Here is a 12,027-nt window from a genome sequence, read left to right as displayed (position 1 = left end):
ACATCGACTTGGAAATCGTATACATATTAAATAAATTGGGCGATATTTGGTTTTGTAAGATAAGAACTTCGGATGTTTTTGTCTGGTTTTACAATAGTACTTTGATCGAAGGACAAAGGTATATAGGAAAGCAAATACTCACAGCACTGCAAAGAGAAACTTCCTAGAGCTACCAATGTGTTATATTATCATCTGGCATTATGTTCTATCTGTTTCAAACTACTGCAATAAGAGGCGAAATGGTTATAAATTTGTTAATTTACTTTATTTTTTTTAATTTACCTGAAATTTGCTTACTAACTAAGAAACATCTTAATTGTTGCATGTGTTTTGTTTACAAAACGTAAAACATAAATTTATGTGAATCATTTTCATTTGAATTTAAATTTGTGTTAAAATCTATTATGTTAAAGTCATAGTATATGTCTCAAAATATAATTAAAAGGAAAGAGAGAAAGAGTGAAAAATAAGGGGCAGTGCATTACAATCCCTTAAACAATACATTATATGGCACTCGGTCAAATAATCGTTGGGCAAGGCCTTTGTACAAACTGCTAAAAGCTTCTTCAATTGCTGGCTTCAGTTCTTGAATAACTTCTTTGGCATTCTCGTTTAGGAAGTTGTTCATTGTATCTCCTGCAATAAATAAGTAAATTCAGTTTTTACTACATAAATTTCGGTTACTTATGATAATTGTTTTTGAGATGATTTTGATGGCATTTCAGACTGAGTTATAGTAGAAAGACAAGACAGTAATTAAGGCGGCAGACTACTAAATATTTTTGAAAAACTAATAATTTTTCTTTTGCCCATTTTTCGTAAGTGGAAAGAGGTAATAAAATGTAACTTACTACAATAATAGATAATGTTATTCTACACCCGAAAATACGAATCGGAAGAATTTTCAGTGTTGCCATCCATAGAAATTACAGTGTGACCAGAATTTGAATTACTCAAAATCTAGATAAAGGCAGAGACTAGAAAAATGAACTCAACGGTAATTTATGACTTATCATGCTGTCTACCTTTCTTGTTTACTACTTTTCAAAGAACAATTCTATTTATTTTATAAAACTTACATAAATTTTTACAAAATAAATAAGTTATTACAAAATAAGTAGAAACATTTTTTTAAAAAGTAGTAAACAAGAAAGGTAGATACCATGATAAGTTATAAATTACCGTTGAGTTCATTTTTCTAGTCGCTGCCTTTATCTAGATTTTTGAGTAATTCAAATTCTGGTCACACTGTAATTTCTATGGATGGCAACACTGATAATTCTTCCGATTCGTATTTTCGGGTGTAGAATAACATTATCTATTATTGTAGTAAGTTACATTTTATTACCTCTTTCCACTTACGAAAAACGGGCAAAAGAAAAATTATTAGTTTTTCAAAAATATTTAGTAGTCTACCCCCTTAACGAATGAACTAAACGTCACTTTTAATGGTTTAATAAAATTTTGAGATTACTTTCGTCAGGAATAAAAAAATAAATCACGAACTTGTGTCCTATTAGGTACCTCGTAGATATTTGATTAGCACATGCACATTCAGTAGGAAGATTCAAGTTTCATTCTCGACAGAAAACTATCTGATTTTGTATTTCACATTACATATTTGCTCATATCTTATATAAGTCGTGCCCGTGCTGAAAATGAACGTTAAATACAAATCAATCACATCACATGATACAAAATCAACTCTACGTAAAACAGTAACATTCACGATATACTATATTATACTAAATTTTCATCATCGTATTGGCATACCAAAAGTCTCTTTTCTACTTTGTTTACCAACTAAAATCCTGTTCACGTTGATATATACTTCTCATACAAGTATCGCGTTCTGGCACTCATAAATTTGTGGATTTAAGCTTTCTTAGGAGGAGGCAGTTTCTTCAAGGTAATGAAATTATTATTATTATTATTTTAAAGGAGGTCATTGTGTATTCAAGAACATACTTAGTCTAATACAGAAGAGAATATATGAAACTACTCTTTTTGATATATATATATATATATATATATATATATATATATATATATATATATATATATATATATATATATATATATATATATATATATTACATATTATATTATATATATAAATTGTAGGTTGACACTGTATGCAGCGTGTAAAATATTAATTGTAACTTTTGAAAATTCAATATCTATATTATAAAATTGAAAGTGACTATGTTTATGAGTCTTAATCTTCTGAACCGCCCGACCGATCTCGGATCAAATTTCTAACGTAGATGCGGTTCTGGCCTGGGAGTGTTTTTAGCTATTTACTTTGACATTAGAACTTGGGGGTGGGGGAGATGGAGGACATAGAAAAAATAAACAAAACTTAATAACTCTTGAACCAGCAGACCGATCTTGATCAAATTGTTTAATGTGGATGAGGTTTGGGACTGGTATGACTTTTATCATTTCATTTTGACGGAGCAACGTAGGGGAGGAGGTGGAGGGGGAAATATAGAAAAATCAATAAATATAAAAATAAAAGTCACTATGTTTGTGAATTAATAACTCTTGAACCACCCGATCGATCTCAATCAAATTTTCCACATATATCAAGTTCAAACCCGGAAAGTTTTTTATCATTTTATTTTGACACTAGAGTTTAGGGGTGGGGCAGGGGTGAAGGGGAAATATATGAAAATGAATAAAACTTAATAACTCTTGAACTAACCACCCTACCGATCTCCATCTAATTTTCAACATACATAAAGTTCGGGCGTGGGAAGTTCTCTTCATTTCACTTTTACAGTGCAACGAAGGGTTAGGTGGAGGGTGAAGATATATGTAAAAACAAGTAAAAACAAAAGTGACTGTCTTTGTGACTTCATCACGCTTAAATCACCCGACCGATCTTTAAAAGCATCAACATAGATGAGGATCGGACCTGAGGTGGTTTTTATCATATCACTTTAAGGGTAGAACTTAGGGGTGAGGGAGGGGAGGGGAGACATCTTTAAAAATATACTAACTTAATAACTCCTGAGCCACCAGACCGATCTTGATCAAACTTTCAAGATACATAGGGTTCGGGCCTTAAATGTTTTCGTCATTTCACTTTTACAATGCAACCTAGGGGAGGGGGAGGAAGGAGATATATAGAAATCAATTTATATAAGACTGAAAGTGACTATTTTTGTAACTTAATAACTCTTGAACTATCCGACCGATCTCAATCAAATTTTCAAGATACATGAGGTTCGGATCTGAAAACATATTTGCAATTACACTTTAACCATAGATCCTAGGGGGGGGCGTATAAATAAAAACTAATAAAACCTAATAACTTCGAACCACCCAACCAATCTCGTTCAAAGTTTCAACATATATGAGGGTCAAGCCTTGGGAGTATTTTATCGTTTCACTTTGACGAGCCAACGTAGCAGGGGGGGGGGGCGGCGGGGTGGAAGGGAGATATATATGTAAAAAAAAATAAGAAAATGACTGCCTTTGTGACTTCATTACTCTTGAACCACCCGACCGAACTCAATCAAATTTTTAACATACATGAATTTAGCGGCAGGGATTGCTTTATGCTATTCAGTTTGACGATACAACGTAGGGGAGGGGGAGGAGGAGACATTTCAAAATAATCAAAAATGACCGATTATAGTGTTTAATCCATAGTTTTCGGGGTCGATGAGAGAAACAGCAACACTTCTGATGCTGTTTTGAATCCAACTTCAACCCTGATAGTTGAGGAGGGGGATAAACATTTTAAAATGATCGAAAATGATTGAAATTCTGATGCCGTGTGTCACAGCAAAGAGAAGGGGAAGAGGAGCTATATATAATAATGATCGAAAATGATCAATACTAGTGTCTAATCCATAGTTTTTGGGATCATTCATATGAAGAGTGACATTTCCGATCCGGTTTAAATCTGAAATCAGCCCCGCCACTTTGGGGAGGGGAAGAAAGAGATATATAAAAATGATCGAAAATGGCCACTATCAGTCGAATTTATAGTTTTCTGGATCCCGTAGATGAACAGCGGTACTTTCGATCCCGTTTAAATCCAAATTGAAACCCACAACTTAGGGGAGGGGGAGGAAGATATATTTAACCGTTTTATCACAGAAAATAACCAATATTAGTGCTGAATTCCCTTTTTTGAGGTCGCTGAGATGAACGGTGACACTTCCGATACCATGGCCCGCAACATCGGGGTGGGAGAAATATATATAAGTATATATATAAATGGTCAAAAATGACAGATACTACTGTTGAATCTATAGTTCTTGCTATCGCCGAAATGAACAGTGACACTTCTGATGCTATTTAAGTCAATTTTCAGTCCTGACATTTGGGGGATGAGGAGGGATGACATACATTAAAATGATCTAAAATGAGCAATATCAGTGTGCTTTTAAATTATTTATTTCAACCCAGCGAAGCGGGTAATATATACTAGTTCCTAATAAACCTTGACCAAAGCAGTATATATATATATATATATATATATATATATATATATATATATAAATGTTGAATTTTAGTGACTCAACTTTGAAGTGTAAGAGGAAAGTTGATGACTACTATCTTTAACTGCACTAATATAACTCATAATATTACTATAGCCCAGCGTGGAATAGTAGTTAACGCTCTTGGTTCGAACGGCCACAAGTTCGATTTCCGGTGGGGGCATTCGGTCAAAAATTGTTACAGCCTTTTCAGACCAGCCATCTTGAGTGAGGTGTTGCTTGGGTTTCAATCATACACACCAGGAAAATGCGGAGATGGTACCTAACATAATGGTAACAGGCCACTTCCCCAATCCATTTTTCCTTCCCTTTCATCAGTTATGGGGCGTTTACACTTGGTCGATTTAGTCGCACGACTAAATCGACTCGCTGCATTTGCCACTAAATCGAAATAACTAGGCCAAATCAGATCGATGGATGTGTTCAATTATTTCAATCACAGGAAATAGAACGTCTTTCAATTCAGTTGCCAGTCGATTAGTTGCCTTCGATTAACAAGCGATTAAGTTGAAGTCCCGTTTACACGGTCGATTAAGTTGAAAGTGACGTCAATTCAACTGAATCGAACGCAAATCGACTAAGTGTAAACGCCCCATTAGTGTGCTCGCCAAGTAGCGTTACCCCTCATATACGTGACGAGATAAATGGTATCTATTGAAGCTTTCCTGGCGACGTATTGTGAACAGGTCTTCTCGGGCTAGCAGCCAGGTAAATACTGTTATATCTTGCGACGTTTCGAGGGCTGACATCTTCCTCATCTTCAGGCGAATATGATGGTGTAATGGAGTGTATGGGATATATATACTCATGTATGTATGATTGGACTCTTCTGATTGGTGGTTGAAATGGCGGCTTCTGATTGGTGCTTGAAATGGCGGGATATGATTGGTGTCCATGTTTTGCTCAGTTGGAATCCTGTGTCTCTGTTAAGGTTCGTTTTTTCTTGTATGATTGCAACGGCTTCTTTTATCCTCCTGTCCCAAACTCTTGAGCATTTTGCTATTATTTCGGCACCTGTAAATAAAATCTTATGTTGCTGTTTGATGCTATGTTCAGCCAGTCCGGATTTTTCTGGTTGGTTTAGTCTGATGTAACTGTTGTGTTCTTTGCATCTGGCTTCAATGGTTCGTCCTGTTTGTCCAATATATGACTTACCACATTCACATGGGATGCGGTAAACTCCAGGAGTTCGGAGGCCCAGGTCGTCTTTGGTTGATCGTATTAAGTTCTTTATTTTTGCTGGAGGCTTGTGTATTGTCCTGATGTTGTACCTGGCAAATAGTCTGCTGAGCTTTCCAGAGGTGTTCCCGGTGTATGGGAGGCAGATTGTGTTCTTCCGTTCTTCATTCACAGTTTCTTCTGCACTTTTGTCCTTGTTGTCAGTGTCCCTCGTTCTGGTCCTTTTCAGGGCCATATTTATATCTCTCATTGAGTTTCCATTCTGTAGCATGGCGCTGCGAAGGTGATTAAGTTCCTCTATCAAACAATCCTTGTCGGAGATGGAGAATGCTCTATGTGCTAAAGTGTTGAGAACTCCAAGCCGTTGAGCTTTGTGATGGAAACTGTTTGCGTTCAGATATAAATCTGTATGTGTTGGTTTCTTGTATACCCTATGGCCTAGGCTGCCATCCGGTCTTCTGTATATCATGATGTCAAAAAATGGTAGACGTCCATCTTGTTCAACTTCCATTGTGAATTTAATATTCGGATGCTGGTTATTGAGATGCTGTAGGAATTCCTGTAAGGAGTCGCGTCCATGTGGCCAGATGGTGAAGGTGTCATCAACATATCTATAGAAATGTGTGGGTGCAAGTGGTGCTTTCTTCAGTGCTTCATGTTCAAAGTGCTCCATATAAAAATTGGCTACTGCAGGTGAGAGTGGAGAACCCATGGCGACGCCGTCTGTTTGCTCATAGTACTGACCACGGTATAGGAAGAAGGTTGAAGTGAGAACATGTTGAAAGAGATCCAATATCTCAGGCCGGAAGTGTTTCCCAAGAAGCAGTATTGTATCCTGGACCGGAACTCTGGTAAACAATGATACCACGTCGAAACTAACCATAAGATCTGTGGAAGAAATCTTCATCGTCTTCAGGCTTTTTACAAACTCTGTTGAGTTTTTCACATGGGGTTCACACTTGCCCTCGTATGGTTGGAGTAATGTTGTAAGATACTTGGCCAAAGAATAGGTTGGGCTTCCTATTGCACTAACAATTGGTCTCAGGGGTATCCCTGCTTTATGTATTTTTGGTAAGCCATATAGTCTCGGAGGTATGCTGCAGTGTGGTGTAAGTTGTTTGCGTGTTTCTTCGTCCAGTCCCGACTTCTTAAGTAGTGAGGCTGTTCTTCTTTCTACTGCAGATGTTGGATCTCGTGACAAGGTGGTATATGCTGGATCTCGAAGTAACTCTGAAATCTTCTCTTGATAGACATCTGTGGGAAGCACTACAGTGATGTTTCCTTTGTCAGCTGGTAGAATAGTGATACTTGCGTCTTCTCTTAATGCTTTAAGTGCGGTCCATTCGGCTTTGCTAATGTTTGGTCTGGGCATGACGGCTCTTTTCAGGACCACGCTGGCTTCCTGACGTATTTCTTCTGCTGTGTCGTTGGGAAGATTGCTAATTGCTTGTTCTATGCTGGCAATGATGTCTATGGCCGGAATTTTCTTCGGTGTGATGGCAAAATTTAGCCCTTTCTTTAGTAAACTGGTAGTGTTTTCATCCAAAGGTACACTGGTGAGATTTACGACCACTTTCTCAGCTTCGATTCCCTGTTTGGTTGGTATGGATGGTTTTAGTCGATTGAATTTCTTAATTTGTTTAGTCGTCCTTTTGGTGCGTGAGATATCGGCCAACGCTGTTGAAGATATGTCGATCCATTCCCAATCTATTGGAGAGAGACAGCCGGCTAGTTCCAGGTGAGTTGTTAAAAGCTGTCGGTCCGTACGGTCCAGCTGCTGACGGATGAAATGTATTCGTTCTCTTACAAGTGCCATACTTGTGTGTCTTAAGATTCTTGAAATTCTGGCAGACTTTAGAGGGAAGTGCAGTCTGGTAAAGCTAGGTGACACTCCATTGTCTCTGCATCTCAAGAGGAAGGCTAAGTTGCATAAAAGACGTGCCTTCTTGCTTCGTAGTTCTTGTAGATGGTGAATGCTACGAAGTATTTCCTCCCTGTAAAGGAACCTAAAGTATCTATTGAAGCTTTCCTGGCGACGTATTGTGAACAGGTCTTCTCGGGCTAGCAGCCAGGTAAATACTGTTATATCTTGCGACGTTTCGAGGGCTGACATCGTCCTCATCTTCAGGCGAATATGATGGTGCAATGGAGTGTATGGGATATATATACTCATGTATGTATGATTGGACTCTTCTGATTGGTGGTTGAAATGGCGGCTTCTGATTGGTGCTTGAAATGGCGGGATATGATTGGTGTCCATGTTTTGCTCAGTTGGAATCCTGTGTCTCTGTTAAGGTTCGTTTTTTCTTGTATGATTGCAACGGCTTCTTTTATCCTCCTGTCCCAAACTCTTGAGCATTTTGCTATTATTTCGGCATCTGTAAATAAAATCTTATGTTGCTGTTTGATGCTATGTTCAGCCAGTCCGGATTTTTCTGGTTGGTTTAGTCTGATGTAACTGTTGTGTTCTTTGCATCTGGCTTCAATGGTTCGTCCTGTTTGTCCAATATATGACTTACCACATTCACATGGGATGCGGTAAACTCCAGGAGTTCGGAGGCCCAGGTCGTCTTTGGTTGATCGTATTAAGTTCTTTATTTTTGCTGGAGGCTTGTGTATTGTCCTGATGTTGTACCTGGCAAATAGTCTGCTGAGCTTTCCAGAGGTGTTCCCGGTGTATGGGAGGCAGATTGTGTTCTTCCGCAAGATATAAAAGTATTTACCTGGCTGCTAGCCCGAGAAGACCTGTTCACGAGATAAATGGTTTTAAATGCCGACACCCAGAAATCGATTTATTAATGTACCCTAATGTCCTATACGTCAGGGAATAAAGAATTAATGTAGGATATTAGATTTAAGGTTACGAATAAAAAAAAATAGGAGCTGAGTACGATTAGAAACGAACGAATGTAATCAACAAACAGAATGTGTAATTCCGATCCTTGTTTAGTGTGATACGCTATTATTTGCCTGATGACAAAAATTGATGTACTGTACTTTTACTTGTTCTGAATTCTGTATTCAATACATTGAAAAAATATAGTATGTATTCAGTACAGTGACGCCTCTGTAATACGAGCAATCTAGCAAATACCCTTTCTTCTATACTGGGCATACAATCCCAACCTTCCACCACTCGGCATCATTTCTTTTCTCCATATTTACTAGATCAGCATAGCTACTGCTTCTATTATTCCTTCCCCTCCATACTTTATTAACTGTGATTTTATCTTCCCCTTGGGTTTTGTTATTTTTCAGTGTTTGTGTTGCTTTCAGTACTTCTCGACCATGAACATTCCTTTCTCGTTCACTGGTTACCAGTTCTGGAAACATTTTTCCCATCCCTTCAGCACTATTATTTCATCCATTTATTGTACCCATCCTTGTCTTTTGGTTTTCCACTTTAGCTTGGAATGTGTTATCCACTCTATTGATCTCCAATATATATATATATATATATATATATATATATATATATATATATATATATATATATATATATATATTTATTAGGGATGGCCAAAATTTTCCGGAATCCGGAATCCGGATTCCGGAAATTTTGTTTTCCGGAATCGGAAATTTACTTTCCGGAATTCGGAAAAATTCCGGATTTCGGAAAAAATCCGGAATTCGGAAAAATTCCGGAATTCAGAAAAATTCCGGATTTCGGAAAAAATCCGGAATTCGGAAAAAATCCGTAATCCAGAAAAATTCCGGAATTCAGAAAAAAATTCGAAATTCGGAAAAAATCCAGAATTTAGAAAAATTCCGGAATTCGGAAAAAATCCGGAATTCAGAAAAAATCTGGATTTCGGTCAGAAAAATTCCAGAATTCAGAAAAGTTCCGGAATTCAGAAAAATTCCGGATTTCGGAAAAATTCCGACATTCGGAAAAAATCCGGAATTTTTCCGATTTTACTTTCCGGATTCCGGAAAGTAAAAATTCTGGAATTGGCCATCCCTAGCTAGTAGCTGTTAAAAGAGAAACACAATAATGAATATATATACTGTATTAGTTTCTTGTAATTGGATATGTCTTTATCACTTACGTAGACAATTGCTACTGCAGTTATTTACTGCTTTATGAGGAAGGTCTTATTTTCACACACAAAAAAGTCGCCGGTATGTCTCAAACATTATCGCGTTCCCACCTGCAGCTGCTCCAAAGCACTGCAAACTACTTTTTAACCAGGCGAAAGGCAGTGAAGGAAAAGAAATCTCAACAAATATTCTAATAACATTCGCTTATTGTCAACATACCTACAGTGAGCGCAGAAAGTGTTCGTACACCGTGCATACTTTATATTGAAAACAGCTAGCATGAGAACGGGAGGTGGAAAATATATATATAACCAGAATTAAGACTACACATTCATACATTTTATTTCTATATACAAGAGAAAGGCCAAACAAACACAATAATTGTTTTGTTCAGAAGAAAAGAGAGAATTCCTTTTTTGTAAACGCAGAAAGTCACCGTACACTTATGCTTGAATTAATGCTTATAAACTATATTACGTTATTTAATATTTTGTGGGATTACCCTGTGCGTTAATGATTGTCTGTAGTCTTCGTGGCATTGATTTCACCTGTAGTAGTTCGTAGTTCTGTAACTTCGGGACTGACTATGTCCCATTCTTCTTGAATAGCTTTTCTTATGCCCTCTTTAGTAGAGACAGGGCCGGCGCGAGAGAGGGTCGAGCCGTGCCACCGCCCAGAGTGGCAAGTCTAATGGGCGGCAAAATTCGAAAAAGAAAAGAATACTATCAAAATATAATGCTTCGTAATAGGCTCACATGGAAAAATAAGATTGTGTTAACCTGAGAATGTAACTGAACTTACTTCACTCACATTCAAGAAAATACTCTCTCAGGAAATTCAGAGCATGCCTCCTCGTTTTCAATTATCAAACTACTAGCCACAGGTATCTCGTTCAATATTTCCCTTGCAGCAGATAGGATTTTGAGCTAGAGTGCATAAGATTATCACGGTGTCTTTTTATATTTTTTTCTATTCAGTAATGTTCTAACGCTCCGCTCCAAGTATGCAAAAGGTACACTCCCACTTGAGACAGGCCGTTCTAGCCTGTAGCATCTAGAGACATTTAGGTTCTAACAGCGAGTTTTTGACCAATTTACAAATTGTTCTTTCCGAATATAGTAAATCGTACAGCGTATTATTTCTTGAGAAATGTTTCATTTTTTTGTATAGCTAAAAAAAGTTTATGACTTTTTTTCTGCGTCAGTTCAACGTTAGGCCATACTAAAGGAACATATTAGTAGTTTCACTTTAAAATCATTATCCATCACAAGGTGGGAGAGCCGAATTGATGCTCTGACTCAGTTATCAAATATAGGAAGATTATGATGCCTTACTTCAAATAAGTAATGACAATAGAACCGATAGAATGGTCGTCCACGATGCTCTGTGTATAGCAAACCAGCTGAGTTACTTTTCTTTCCTTTACTCACTCGTTGTCTGGTATGACTTTAAAGCATTGATTCTCATGTGTTGGATGCAGTAGGAAATATATCTGGGTACTTTGAGAGGAGCAGAAATTATGCAAAGTTTAAATCTTACTTTATACGATGGCCTTGGCATCAGCATTAGATACGGGGGATCCACTGATACGTAATACAGTGCAAGCTCGAAGTTGAAAGAAGAGACAGTTTCAGTACGAGGCAGAGGATGAAGCTACTGAAAACATCCACAAACAAGATACAAGATCGATTTTTATTGCAAAGTTCTAGAAGTGATTGTGTTAGCTTTTAAGAGAAAGATTTGAGCAACTTAAACATAACTTTGCGATATAAGTACTTCCTGAACTTTTTGTCTGAAAAGTGTACTAAACTTACCACCATTTTAACACACGAAGAATTGAAAGATATTAACCCCAGTGATTTGAAAGACAAATTGAAAGTGTTATTCACTATAATTAAGCCTGTGAAAGTTCACAAAAAAAAAAAAATTAATTAAGGAACATGACTTTGCTCCCAATGTTAGTATTGCACGTAGAATTTTGTTAATCTTGCCTGTAACAGTGGCAAGTGGAGAAAGAAGTTTTTGGAAACTTAAGTTTATTAGAAACTATCTACACTCTTCTATGTCTGAAACACGCTTGAGTGGTCTAGCGACGATATCAATAGAACACAAATTGGCTAAAACATTGGACTACGCGATGTGATAAAGGAATTTGCTCATATCAAAGCAAGAAAAGTTTCTTTCAATTAAGGTATGTTAAATTTATGTATGTCTATTGTGTTTTAGTACATTATAAGGCTTAGGCTAATCACTTACATTTACCATAATATCTGATTTACTGTATTATCTT

The 12,027-nt window shown here is 37.0% G+C and overlaps 1 protein-coding gene across 1 annotated transcript in view; it reads right to left on the bottom strand.

Annotated features, from left to right (window-relative positions):
- Nucleotides 1-287: 287 nt before the first annotated feature.
- LOC145691989 (protein takeout-like) overlaps nt 288-12,027 on the bottom strand; it is a 78,346-nt gene continuing 66,606 nt past the window's right edge. The window contains exon 6 of the mRNA XM_081767287.1: nt 288-636. Within this exon, the coding sequence (XP_081623413.1) occupies nt 482-636 (155 nt within the window). The 3' untranslated portion in view covers nt 288-481. The remainder of the gene's footprint in view (nt 637-12,027) is intronic.

This window comes from Thermobia domestica, chromosome 8 (assembly GCF_964235325.1).
Source record: "Thermobia domestica chromosome 8, izTheDome1.hap1.1, whole genome shotgun sequence".
In the NCBI taxonomy this organism is placed as follows: Eukaryota; Metazoa; Arthropoda; class Insecta; order Zygentoma; family Lepismatidae; genus Thermobia; species Thermobia domestica.
The sequence above is the reverse complement of the archived record's forward strand: the minus strand, read 5'-3'. Positions and strand labels throughout refer to the sequence as shown.